The sequence below is a fragment of the Cololabis saira genome, chromosome 1, assembly GCF_033807715.1.
Source record: "Cololabis saira isolate AMF1-May2022 chromosome 1, fColSai1.1, whole genome shotgun sequence".
Classification (NCBI taxonomy): domain Eukaryota; kingdom Metazoa; phylum Chordata; class Actinopteri; order Beloniformes; family Belonidae; genus Cololabis; species Cololabis saira.
This window is the reverse complement of record NC_084587.1, coordinates 2,126,660-2,141,128: the sequence shown is the minus strand read 5'-3', so window position 1 is coordinate 2,141,128 and position 14,469 is coordinate 2,126,660. Positions and strand designations below refer to the sequence as shown.

The window sequence follows — 14,469 nt, the reverse complement described above, 5'->3', positions numbered from 1 at the left end:
GGGTGGAGTTTGCAGTTTCTCAGCCAAATCCTGTTAATTGTATATAGGGCTTCTAAACAACATTTTGGGGAATTTGGGGAATATTGTTTGAAAGATTGGCACCAAAGGTCATAGCACAGCAGGTCTCATCACGCCAGTCGTTTTGAGGTTCCCAATGTTTTACATTGGACACCCCTTAATAATTAATGGCCTGCCGCCTAGTCATGACATGGAAGCGAATATAAGGTGAAGAGAATCAGTCCAAGCACTGAACCTTGTGGCCTGTATATTGGTTTCTACAAGTTGTAGTAACTTCTGGTCATGAAGTTACCTTGGACTAAGCTGCCACATTCACTGTCCTCTCATAAAAGATACAAGGTGATTGTACAGATTTATTAGGACATGATGTGAAATAACAAAGCCTTAATGCCCACAATCATTTTCTTTATGAGTATGAGCAAGGGAAGAACCCACTCTTGATGACCAGTCGAGATGTGTGTTCAGTTGACAGTCAATTGAGCCAGTCACTGGCTCAATAATACAACCACCGGTCTGTATTAACCAGTGTCGGCTAAAAACACGACGGTAATTTTTTATTACACCGTTGAGTCAATTTGTTAAACGGTTCGTCCTGATGGAAAACGTCTGATGGCAGCTCAGCAGATATTTTGGCGGCGCTCTGCTGAAGGAGCTGGGGGTGGGAAACGTACGTACAAAGAAGACAGACTTGAAAACCGGCCTTCAGAAACCAGTGGGTCACGTGACCAAATACTTTGTCCATTGTTATTTACAGTCTATGGGGAATCCCCGCTCAGTGTCAGTGTCATGTGACTTCCTGTTGCGGCGCAGTGTGTGGGTACCTTCATGTCATTAAATAGAGCCATGTTGCAGGATTAATGACTGCCAAATTAACTATGTTACTCCAGGTATGTACTGGAAAATGCTGCGGGGAACTTAATTCCTGGGGCTTCCTGGTCATCAAACAGTTCCATTAGAAAACTGGAAAAAAATTGGTTTAATCTGGCAGAATAAAATAAAAGTGTCAAATATCAATATTCTCATTCAAAATGAAATGGTGACATTACAGATGGTATGATTTTATACGCTGATGGTAGGTAGATTTAAAAATTTGGTTTGAATGGAAGTCAGGTATTTTTTATCACAATCTATTTTGTTGCTAAATTGACATAGCTTCTTAGGATTGCTGTTTATCTAAATACACGAACAAACTCGTAATCGCTCACTGCTCATAAAAACTGAAATGTTGGAACTTATCAGAAAAGTTGAAAAACACTTTGTAATGGTGGATGGGATGAGGGCGGCCTTTAACAGTCTCATGTCCGTTCATTTGCACAGAAGTTTTTATCAGTGATGAAACTTCTGCTCCAGCGTTTCTCTCAGCTCAGGTTGGTGTGTCGTCCACAGAGGCTGTCGATGGTGGACAAACTAGATCCAGAGAGTCCTGTCAACACGGCTGTCCCCGAGGAAGCTTTACCTCAGCCACAGTTTCCACTAATTCCCTCTGGAGCACATTACAGTCAGAGCTGTTGACCACAGAGACCAATTAGCCTGAGCCCAGCTCAGCTGTGGTTTCAGTGGTGTTAACGGTCCATGGAGGACCACGGGCGTCTCGGGCCTGGTGGACACGCGTCAGAGTTTCTCCTTTCAGCCATGATACCACTGACGACCAGCTAAAGAAAGTTTCTGAGGAGTTTTCTGACTGCACAGTCTAATCAAAGTGATAATTTGCCTTTATAGCAACAACACTTATGGCCTGCAGTGGCAACTACAAGATACTCTATGAGTCGTGTGTGTGTGTGTATACGTGTATATGTATCCGATCAGCAGACAAGACAGGAAAAACAATCACAAGTGTCATTTACAAGTTTCCTCCTGCTCTACTTGTACAGAAAGAGGAAACATCCATTTTCTATACCTGCTTAATCCTGTACAAGCTCCCAAAGGGGGGCTGGAGACTGGTCCAGTTCATCACAGATGAAAGACAGGGGGACACCTGAATAGGTCGCCAGTCCATCACAGGTTCCCATATGTGAATCATACACAAACACACACCTACCGGCTATTTTAGAGTGATCAATCAACCCACCAGACCTGTTTTTGGTAGGAGGAGGCCGGAGTACCCAGAAACCCACACAAGCAAGAACATGGAAACCCCAAGAGAGAGCAGAGTCTTAAGTATATCAAAGAACAGCTAAATAGAAACAAAAAAACATAAACGTGTTTTTCATAATAGGTCCCCTTTAAGTAAATCAAAGAATAGCACAATAGAAACAAAAACATAAAAAGCACATAAAATAAAGAGGCTTCAAATATACGATGGAAAAAACAATTAAATGTCAACAATTAAAGGTCTATTACATGTGGTTTATTGTTAATTATTAGTTTTAGAACCAGGCCTTGTTTAAGAACTAGCCTTAGTTTCAAAACCAGATTTATTTTTGAAAGAAGCTGTTGCTTTAGCTGAGGCAAAACCTGGGTATGGGAGGAGTTTGGACAGGTTATAGAGAACGACTTCTGGACAGCTTCAAAGAAATTCAGGTCCACCATCCGGTGCCTCAGGTGGGAGAAGCAGTGCACAACCAATACTGTGTATATACATGAGGTGTCTTCAGAACAGACGAGGCTCTGCGATGGTGTTCCACAGGGTTCAGTACTAGGGTCTGCTATGGTGTTCTGCAGGGTTCAGTACTAGGGTCTGCTATGGTGTTCCGCAGGGTTCAGTGCTAGGGTCTGCTATGGTGTTCCGCAGGGTTCAGTGCTAGGGCAAATCTTGTTCAGTTTATACATGTAGCCCTCGGGAAATATAATCCAGAATCAATACATTTTTATTGCCGTGCTGATGATACGCAACTGTGTTTGTCTATAAAGATGAAACAGAACCCTTAGCTAAACTTCAGGCATGGTCTAAGGACAGGGACTGGATGTCCACTAATTTTTTGCTTCTAAATTCTGATAAACAGAGGTTATTATTTTTGTTGCCAAACACCTTAGGAAGGGATTAGATTGGTGTTGTGATGACCTCCTACGCCTAGGCGATAAACCAAAAATTTACCGTTACCGACATTTAATGCATTTAGGAACGTCAATTTCCCATGTTGGTAAATTATGTTGTGATAAAAAAAAAGAAGAAAATAAACGTCTTTTTGTCTGTTTTGACTGTGCGCTGATAGGCTATTTTCATTCTCTTTAAAAGGATGTACAGTGTGTGTGTGATCACGTGACTCCACCCGTCCAGTCTGAACAAGGCAAACACAAGCAAATTACTGATGGAAGCGGCTGAAAGAACAGGGCTGTTTAGTGTGAGACTCACGCATTTCAACAAGTTCGCAAATTTTCACGCCACAAAATTAACCGTAGTCACGGTACGCTACTGTGCGCTCAGCTCTCAACTCAGAGCAGCTCTCTGGATTTACCGACCAATTAGCCAATCTGAAAAAAGAATAAGGGTTATCGTAAATTTATGGAGGTATTATGGAGGTAAAACTGCCCAATTTATCGTGATATAGATTTAAGGTCAAGTTGCCCAGCCCGATGACCTCCAGTACAACTGTGCAAAACCTTGGAGTTATTTTGATCAGGATTTGTGGTTAAACAGCATATTAATTAGGTTTGAAATACAGCATTTTTTTTTTTTATCTCTGTAACATCACAAAGATCAGGAACATCCTGTCACAGAGTGATTCTGAAAATCTCACCCATTTGTATCTTCTAGACAACTGTACTCTACTGTACTATTGTACTCTAGATTACTGTCATCTATTATTAGCATGATGTCCAAGTAATTCGCTGAATATCCTCCAGCTGATCCAAAATGCAGCAACACGAATGCTGACAGGAATTAATAAGAGAAACCACATATTTCCAGTGTTAGCTGTTGTGCCACAGGGGGCGCTGTTTCAGGTTATCAAGAGAGTTATTAATAATTGTCCTTCAACAATTATTCATAATTAATAAAGTAGATTATTTATCAAATTGAATTATCAAAAGGACTTAATCAAAACGGGGCACCGCCTGATCTGATCAGGAAAATAACTAACAGCAGATTCAGTCTCAAAGTTCATTATTCTACAGAATAATAGTGAAGGAAGCAAGTTCGGCACAGACCCTGGCAAACCAGCATTTGTAACAAAATATGTGTAAAATAAACACAAACAACTTTTCTCATTTAAAGGGGACCTATTATGAAAAACACGTTTTTTCTTGTTTTAACATATATAAAGTGGTCTCCCCTCACCCTGCCAGCAGAGGGAAGATGAAATCCCATGAATTTCTGCAAGGTCTGTACCCCCGCCTTGCTGAATCTTCCAGTATCATGTGGTTTCTACGAGCCGTTTAGATTTGTGCATTTTCTTTACGTCACCAAAATGCAAACCACGCCCTCGGTCTCCTCCGCTGCTGAAACCACGCCCACAACCAACTCCGCCGGCTGGAGCTTCAGCCATTGTTCAGCAGCGAGGGGACAGTTAAGATGAGGTTTTGCATCGACACTTACCCTCATAAATGGATCAGTTCCCACAATACGGACCCGGCAACTGCACACGAGTCAGCAGTAAGTGACGTTATTTTTTTAATGTTATTTATATTTGTGTACGAGTATTTAGCTTAGCTCCGGAGCACCGGAGGCCACACACCGGACCGGACCAGTGAGGAGCCCCGCGCCGGGAGCCGGCGGCTCTATTGGTACCGTAATACATTTTTCTTCTGTTTATGATTTCAGATCTTCCAAGCAATGCACCTGAAAACGTTCAACGACACCTTCAGAAGAAATGCACGGTCCTTCCTTGAGCAAACAATAGTGCATAAATGTTATTTATATACAACTTATGTTTTTAACAATAAAGTTGCCATTTGTGAAAATTCAGTGCTGTGATTTCTTGTAACATATGAAATGATGAGGAATCTGAGTAACAGTGGTGTACCTGTTTAGAATTAAAAATTAAATCTTCCTGTGTGAATTAGTGTGAAGACGAGGTGACCCGTTCCCCCTTCACGTAACTAAAGGTTGATTTATGGTTCCGCGTTACACCAACGCAGAGCCTACGGCGTAGGGTACGCGTCGATTTAACGCAGAACCATATATCAGGCTTTAAGATCCGTGTAACTGCATGGGAGCGTCCAACTATCGCGTCCGAGCTGCGTGACATCGGACGCTCTCTGTCCACACTGAAACCGTTAAACTCGCGGCCAGTTGGGACAGTCCAATACAAAAAAAATAAAGCAATGGAATTTATTTTGTCGCAGAAGCTTCTCGCATGGGACACAGTTTGTGTACGACGCAGCCGGCTGCTCTGGCCAGAGCGAGGTTTATTCTCCTCCCCTCCTACACGTCATTCAGGGAGACAATCAGCGCAGAGCCTCATTATCATACCCCCCCCTTCCCTAAAATGAAGCACAGAAAATGAGGTGAGAAGCGGTAAAACTAGAGACATGGCCCACAGGCTGAATTTTTGATTTATGTAGAAAAAACAAGCTTTAGATTGTTTTTAAGACATTCAAGGCCTGTTTAAAATATACATTAAATGCCATAATATGTCCCCTTTAAATCAATCAGAATTTATTACACAAGTGCCAAGCAGGTGAAAAACGACACCTCGGATAAATTCCGATACCTAAACTACACAGAAAAACACTAACTACAAAGAAAAATGGACAATAAATCATACAATGCAAATCTTCCGATCATATAGGAGCATGTGTGTGTGTGTGTGTGTGTGTGTGTGTGTGTGTGTGTGTGTGTGTGTGTGTGTGTGTGTGTGTGTATGTGTCAGGGTTTTGACATTTCCCCCAGTTTGAGTTTCAGTTCTGTCCCTCCTGTTTCCCATCTGCCCTGATTGTCTCTTTATCCTCTGTGTATATCTAGTCTTGTCTTTCCCCAGCTCCTCGGTGGTCCGTGCTGTTTCCTCCCTCCATGTGACATGTCATTTTGGTTGGTTTGGTGGTTTTTGATCCTGTTTAAGTTCTGGTTTTTGGTCTGCCTTTTTTGATCCTGCTCAGCAGCGCTTTTTGGTTTTGCTGAACTCCTGCCTCCTGCCTCCTGCTCTCCTGCGTTTGGGTCCTCAACAAACCATTGTTGACAGTATGTGTGTGAATGCATCTCAGAGCGTCACGTCACGTGGGCCAATAGCCAAGATAGAGGCCCACGTAATGCCACGTGAACCAAAGGAAAATGGCAGACACGGTATTTAGACCACGAATAACTGGCGAAACGGCGCCACGCAGGTCTAACAAAGAGCGAGGAAGCCTTGTGGTCTAATCACTAACGTGTCTGTATAGTTAGTGAACAGGAAGGGTAACAAAGGACCTCAAAATGACACGCGTAGCGGCCCCCTCGGCGCACCACACGAATTAACAAACAAAATTACAGTGGATACAAGTCAACGTTAACCGCTTAAAAAACGAATTAACAGCCTCACGTCTCCCTGGAATCTGGATCTGGAGGGGCCGCGTTGTCCTGAAGGCTGGGGAGCTTCTTGGCTCAGTCCGGCTCTATCAAATCAAATCAAATCAAATCAGATTTATTTATATAGCACATTTCATATGACAAGCATAAACTCAATGTGCTAACACACATAAAAACACATAAAAAGTACAATAAAACACATAAAACACAAAAACATAAAACATGATAAAAGAGATGATGGAAATTAAAAGATATTAAAATTAAAATTATAGTACTGATTCCAACAAACTAGCTAAAAGCTTGTGAAAAAAGATATGTTTTTAATTTACTTTTAAAAGAGGCCAGTGATGAAGCAGAGCGTAGTTCATGTGGTACAGAGTTCTAGAGTGTGGGACCGTAATGACTGAATGAACCATATGCTGATTGAGAATTTATCCTGGGTATGATTAGGAGATCTTTGTTCAGAGATCTAAGGGATCTTTTCGGTACATATAAACTGAGCATGTCAGAGACATAAGAGGGGGCCAGACCATTAAAACATTTATAAACTATAAGAAGAATTTTAAAATCAATTCTTTGTTTTATTGGGAGCCAGTGGAGTTTTGATAAAATAGGAGTGATATGGTCAGATTTCTTGGTTCTGGTCAGTACTCTAGCGGCCGCATTCTGGTGCCGGTGCCTGATCCCCCGCTCCTGCCGGGGGGGCGTCACGGATCCAGGTGGATGCAGCTTCTCGGGCTGATATCGGCAAGCTGACCGGGGAATGAAGTCTTTCCTTTTAGTTGAAACTCAAAGCTGGTCCCAGACTGAGAATTCAGACAGCTTTAAAGTCGAATTGCACCTAAACATAAATGTTCACAAAAGTTTCATAATCACAGTGGCCCAACATAGCCTCACTCCATTGGCTCCCTATAAAACTTGAGTCTTAAACAGCCTAGCTCCACCATATTTGCAAGACCCAATAGTACCATATGTTCCTAACAGAGCTCTCCGAGTGCAGGTTTACTCGTAGTTCCTAGAGTATCCAAATGTACATTTGGAGGGCAGGCCTTCTATTTTTTTTTGTCTGCATATATATTAATGTTTTTTATGCATTTTCGATATAAAATATATATGTTATATTTCAAATAAATTACATATATGTATTTTATTAATATATAAATACAATACATACCTTTTTTTGGGGGGGGCGTGGGGGTCGCTGGTTAGGGGTGACATCCGTTGCTAGTCCAACACGTGAAAAACACATGGAAGCACACGAGCCCTGCAAATCTGAAAGAGAAAAAACAAACAGACACGAGAACAAGCAGAGAAACAGGCAGCAACTATCCCAGGTCCCCGGGACCCAATCAAAGTGACTATCTGAGCCCCCCCCCCGGCACCCCCCCAGTGGACCCCACAGAAGCCCCAGAGTTCCCGCAGATGCAGGGGAACGCGGGCCCCGCCCAGCGACGATGGGCCAAGGCAGCAATGCCCCCCCAGCGCAGACATGGGCAGAGCCGGGCCCTCCGAGTGGGACCCCCATGCCCACAGCCCAGCCCCCCCTGGAATGGACCAGAGACGCATGGGCCACAGCCCCCCACCCGGAATGGTCCGGAGACGCCACGGCCGCGGCCCGCACCAAGGCCCTCCCAAACCACCCCACCCACCGCGACAAGGTAACCCCCACCCATAGACCCCCAAGACCCCCCCCCCCCACTGCGACGGCCCCACTCTCCCAACCATCCCAGCCCCCAAGCTGGCCCCCAACCCCAAGGGCTACGGGATCACCCCCCGCCCCCACTAGGTAATGAAGTCTATAATCGGGGACCAGAGAGAATGCAGTTCGGCCGAATGATGTTTAAATCAAATCAAATCAAATCAAACTTTATTTATATAGCACTTCTCATACAAATAATGCAACACAAAGTGCTTAACATAAAACAAATAAACATAAAACTTATTAATGCCCTGCCCCCCTCCCCCCTCCCCGCAGACACAAGCACACTACAATTGACTTAGGTTATACACACAGACACACACACAGACACACGGTGCAGACATGGCTAGGCACAGAGGATCCAGGTGAGGAAACGGTAACAGGGAGCCGTCCACGCCAGGAGGTCTCATAGCCCGCAGCTACAAGGGGGGGGGGTGGGGGGGGGCCCACAGAGACCATCCCGGCCCGGACGAATAGAGGAGTCCACACCACAGTGGTGAAGCCGTGGTACAGAGCTCCACAACCATCCAGGCCAGAACCACCCCCAGGACGACCCCCTGCAGGCCAGAACCACCCCCAGGACGACCCCCTGCAGGCCAGAGTCACTCCCAGCATGGAGGCTCCCCATGAGGAAACACTGGAGCTAAAAGCTACAAGAAAGCAGGATAAAATACACTAAAGGAGTTTAAAAGAGTATAACATAACATAAAATCCTAAAAGTATGTCTAGAAAGCAAGACATTAAAAACTAAAAGAATAAGACAGTAGAATGTATAAAATAGACCATTGTGGCAGGATGAGGCTCGACTCCAGAGGTTGGTAAAACACGTCTTTATTCCGTGACAGCGGAATCCAACTGACTAAAAGAACTGACGGTTGACCACAAACCGTTGAACAGAAAACAAACACACGTTGCTAAGCAACCAAATAAATGCTTGTGACCACGCCCCCTTCCATACAGTCCTGATGGGTGCGAGGTCCGTTATTGTGTCCGCCACACAGCCCCCCCAGAACACCCAGAAGGTTGTCCTTGGAAGGGCCTATCAGTCCCTCACTGGTGGCTTAATCAGCCGACCATAACGGCTGCGCCGTCCTTCCTGTACCACCACAGGAGCATCAGTCCGTCCTTCCTGTACCACCACAGGAGCATCAGTGTGAGCAGGATGCTGCGGAGAAAAAATAACAGTCTTCAGTGGTAAATTAGAACGTCCATCCTTTGCAGCGTCGACAGGAGGTCTCAGTGGAGGGCGTCCACGACGGGGGACCTGGGCCGGGACCACAGCTTCATCCGCTACAGTGTGTGCGGGTTTAAGCCTGTGTAGTGCAACGTGTTCTTTGCGGCCTCCTAGGTCTAACAAAAAAACCTTAGGGCCTCTCTCAAGGACTCTAAAGGGGCCGTCGTATGGAGGCCGTAGAGGAGAGTGATGAGCATCATGCCGCACGAAGACAAACTGAGCCGACTTGAGCTCCGATGGAATGAATGTTCGCGGAAAACAGTGGTGAATGGGCCCCGGGGTTAAAAAACGATTTGATGCGAAGGGACCGCTTGCTGGGTGAATTTGCGGAGCCGAGCTTTCAGGCAAAAATTCTCCAGGCACACGAAGTGGCTGACCGAACACGAGCTCTGCGGGCGACGCATTTAAATCTTCCTTCGGGGCCGTGCGCAAACCGAGCATGACCCACGATAAGCGGTCCACCCAGTTACCATCCGAGAGCGCAGCACGCAGTGCTGCTTTGAGGGACCTGTGAAAACGTTCACAAAGGCCATTAGCTTGTGGGTGGTATGCAGTGGTACGGTGTACCTGCACTCCCAAAGCTTCTGCCAACGACGACCAAAGTTCTGAAATAAACTGGGGGGCTCTGTCAGACGTGATGTCAGACGGGACACCGAAACGTGAGACCCAGGCACCCAGAAAAGCCTTCTAGAAAAAAAACGAAAATGACGGGTGGCGAGGTACAGCGCCAACAACTCACAGTCAAAAACACTATACTTTCGCTCACTTTCACGTCGGGGTCACCAATGTGGCAGGATGAGGCTCGACTCCAGAGTTGGTAAAACACGTCTTTATTCCGTGACAGCGGAATCCAACTGACTAAAAGAACTGACGGTTGAACACAAACCGTTGAACAGAAAACAAACACACGTTGCTAAGCAACCAAATAAATGCTTCTGACCACGCCCCCTTCCATACAGTCCTGATGGGTGCGAGGTCCGTTATTGTGTCCGCCACACCATAAATAACGACTAAAATATTTAGATAAAACATGAGATTAAACAAAAATAAAATATGATAAAAAAGGATAAACTAAATATAAAACAGAGCAGTAAGATCCAAAAGCCTGATTAAAGAGATGAGTCTTGAGCCTCTTTTTAAAAACATCAACAGTCTCTGCGGCCCTGAGATTCTCCGGGAGGCTGTTCCACAATCGGGGACCATAAAAACTGAATGCCGCCTCCCCGTGTATCCTAGTTCTAACTTTTGGTTTAGTGGAGGGAGACATCTCATTACTAATATGATCTGACAGAAGATTCCTAAATTGATTAATACATAGATTGGACTTTTGTTTCCAGTTCATTAGAATAGTTTTCTTTTGTTAATTGCTTGATTGCATTGTAGTACATTCCGTGAACAGTCACTGAACTCTCACTCAGCTTGTTCACTCAACTCTTCCTCCATAACCTCCATGAAATTGTGCGGTTCAATGTAACCACTTACTGCAGAGTGAGGAACCTCAACGTGCAGGAACTCCGTTAGTATACACAGCTTTTTGGGGAAACACAGAGACGTCTCACTGACACCAAGGTCAAAGAGGGGGTAAAGTTTACTTTCATCTCCCGATCAGCTGTGAGACTCAACAGTCTGACATCAGCGTTTTCCTGTGGGAGGAAACTAAAAGGTTTAAAATCAGTGGCAGACTCACATTTCGGTTCATTCGAGCTCAGTCCCCACAGTCACACAACCTGAAGTCTCCCACCTGGTTCTACCATCTCTAAAGGTGAGAGTGGTAAGAAAATGCACCGTGAGTAATTGGTCCAGGTCGTCCTGGGAAAGAGGACCTTTTTCTGCGTAAAACGGAGACCATGAAGAACTCCACTCAGGTTTCATGTTTCACTCTTGCCGCTTACTTTGATACCAAGAACTTTAAATATTTATTGGTTATGATTATTGTGATTTTATATGCATTCATCATCTGTGGTAACGTTCTGCTCATTGTGGTCATCTGCTGTAACCGAAGTCTCCATGAACCCATGTACATGTTCCTGGTCAGTCTGTTTGTGAACGAGCTGTACGGCAGCACCGGCTTGTTTCCTATGCTGCTGGTTCAGATTTTGTCTGACGTTCACACCGTTTCTGTTCCCCTGTGTTTCCTGCAGGTCTTTTGTCTTCATACTTATGGAAGTGTTGAATTTGCTAACTTAGCCATCATGTCTTATGACAGATATGCAGCCATTTGTTTTCCTCTGCACTACAGCACACTGATGACAGTGAAGAAAGTTGCTCTTCTAGTTGCAGCTGCTTGGTTAACATCTTTTCTTTCAATAGGTATCACAACATCTTTGAGTTTCTCTTTGCAGTTCTGTGGGAACGTCATTGATAAAGTCTACTGTGATAACTACTCTGTGGTGAAACTTGCTTGCTCTGACACCAAAGTAAATAATATTTATGGACTTATTTCCTTGGCTTTCATTATCTGTGCTCCGGTTATTTTCATCCTTTACAGCTACATGAGGATCCTAAAAGTGTGTTATTGTGGCTCCAAAGAGACCCGACAGAAAGCCGTCAGCACCTGCACGCCTCACCTGGCGTCTCTGATCAACTTCTCTGTTGGTTCTTTGTTTGAGATTTTACAGAGCAGGTTTGACATGAGCAGAGTTCCCAACATGCTGCGAATCTTTCTGTCCCTTTACTTTCTGACGTGTCAACCTCTCTTTAACCCCGTACTGTACGGCCTGAAAATGTCCAAAATACGTAAACTATGTAAAAGCCTGATTTCTGTAAAAATTATCAATATAGTTAACTAGTTCAAACTACTTAATCATGTTTTTGACTTATAAAACTCCATGTTATCTGAAGTATGTTTAATGTTTTGGAAATGGAAATTAAAGAGTTCAGTTCTTACCAAATATTTTTTTAAATATTGAAGAACAAGATGCTCATTATGTATGATTGTATTGAGTTTTTTGTAAGTGTCAGAACTTCAATAGATAATAGGTCTATGCAGTATATTGAATGTTTTTCAGAAATTTATTATAAAACGGTAATAAGCTAAGCTTCAGCCTACAACTTTTCAGTCTTGTTTTGTTTATGTATTTTGGTCTAATGCAATATTAGCATTAACTTCATGTTTATTTGTTGCTTTCTTTACTTCCATTTCTTTTGTGTTTGAATTCTTAATTTGGAAATGACAGGAACAAACAAACAAACAAACAAATACGCAAACAGCTGTTATTCTTCAACCCTCATATGGTTGTACATGTATATGTACAACCATGTCCTCTCCCTCTGCTCTTCAGGTTTTTATACAAGCTAATGGACGTTAACATTAGAGCTAGCCAGTTAGGTTAAGTCACAAGGTTGGTAAACGTTGGCTGCGCTGTTTATTACCTTGCTCTACGCTGACTTTATTAATTCCAGCTTCACCATCACCACCTTTTTTAAAATATTTGTGTAGAGAATCTCTGAGGCCTCTATTTTCTTCTTCTCTTCTTCTCTTTTCTCTTCTTTTCTGAGCACCAGACTTGTGCTGACCGGACATTTTGAGTGCACTGAACTTCAAATTAAATGATAACATCAAATTTTGATCAGCGGCCAAACCATTTCTGTGTTGGGGTGTGGGGGTTCTTGAACACTATTTCACAGACAATTAGGAAGAAAACAAATAACAAGCTTTTATGTAACTCAAATACTACATATTTTTTCCACAAATAGGCATATTTTGAAACATTTTGAAAAATGATTCCATAATTAAAAAAAAAAAAAAATTAATGAGGGCCCAGCGTGTCTTATGGTCTGACTGCATTTTCGATATAAAATATATATGTTATATTTCAAATAAATTACATATATGTATTTTATTAATATATAAATACAATACATACCTTTTTTTGGGGGGGGCGTGGGGGTCGCTGGTTAGGGGTGACATCCGTTGCTAGTCCAACACGTGAAAAACACATGGAAGCACACGAGCCCTGCAAATCTGAAAGAGAAAAAACAAACAGACACGAGAACAAGCAGAGAAACAGGCAGCAACTATCCCAGGTCCCCGGGACCCAATCAAAGTGACTATCTGAGCCCCCCCCCCCGGCACCCCCCCAGTGGACCCCACAGAAGCCCCAGAGTTCCCGCAGATGCAGGGGAACGCGGGCCCCGCCCAGCGACGATGGGCCAAGGCAGCAATGCCCCCCCAGCGCAGACATGGGCAGAGCCGGGCCCTCCGAGTGGGACCCCCATGCCCACAGCCCAGCCCCCCCTGGAATGGACCAGAGACGCATGGGCCACAGCCCCCCACCCGGAATGGTCCGGAGACGCCACGGCCGCGGCCCGCACCAAGGCCCTCCCAAACCACCCCACCCACCGCGACAAGGTAACCCCCACCCATAGACCCCCAAGACCCCCCCCCCCCCACTGCGACGGCCCCACTCTCCCAACCATCCCAGCCCCCAAGCTGGCCCCCAACCCCAAGGGCTACGGGATCACCCCCCGCCCCCACTAGGTAATGAAGTCTATAATCGGGGACCAGAGAGAATGCAGTTCGGCCGAATGATGTTTAAATCAAATCAAATCAAATCAAACTTTATTTATATAGCACTTCTCATACAAATAATGCAACACAAAGTGCTTAACATAAAACAAATAAACATAAAACTTATTAATGCCCTGCCCCCCTCCCCCCTCCCCGCAGACACAAGCACACTACAATTGACTTAGGTTATACACACAGACACACACACAGACACACGGTGCAGACATGGCTAGGCACAGAGGATCCAGGTGAGGAAACGGTAACAGGGAGCCGTCCACGCCAGGAGGTCTCATAGCCCGCAGCTACAAGGGGGGGGGGTGGGGGGGGCCCACAGAGACCATCCCGGCCCGGACGAATAGAGGAGTCCACACCACAGTGGTGAAGCCGTGGTACAGAGCTCCACAACCATCCAGGCCAGAACCACCCCCAGGACGACCCCCTGCAGGCCAGAACCACCCCCAGGACGACCCCCTGCAGGCCAGAGTCACTCCCAGCATGGAGGCTCCCCATGAGGAAACACTGGAGCTAAAAGCTACAAGAAAGCAGGATAAAATACACTAAAGGAGTTTAAAAGAGTATAACATAACATAAAATCCTAAAAGTATGTCTAGAAAGCAAGACATTAA

General features: G+C 44.7%; 1 protein-coding gene across 1 annotated transcript; it reads left to right on the top strand.

Annotated features, from left to right (window-relative positions):
- The first annotated feature begins 11,162 nt into the window (after positions 1-11,162).
- Positions 11,163-12,122, top strand: LOC133449570 (olfactory receptor 11A1-like). Its single transcript, XM_061728739.1, has one exon. The coding sequence runs from the start codon at positions 11,181-11,183 to the stop codon at positions 12,120-12,122; it is 942 nt and encodes a 313-aa protein (XP_061584723.1). The 5' UTR covers positions 11,163-11,180.
- Positions 12,123-14,469: the final 2,347 nt, after the last annotated feature.

Coding starts and splice junctions, on each gene's coding strand:
- LOC133449570 (XM_061728739.1), top strand. CDS start 11,181: ATGAAGAACTCCACTCAGGTTTCATGTTTCACTCTTGCCGCTTACTTT.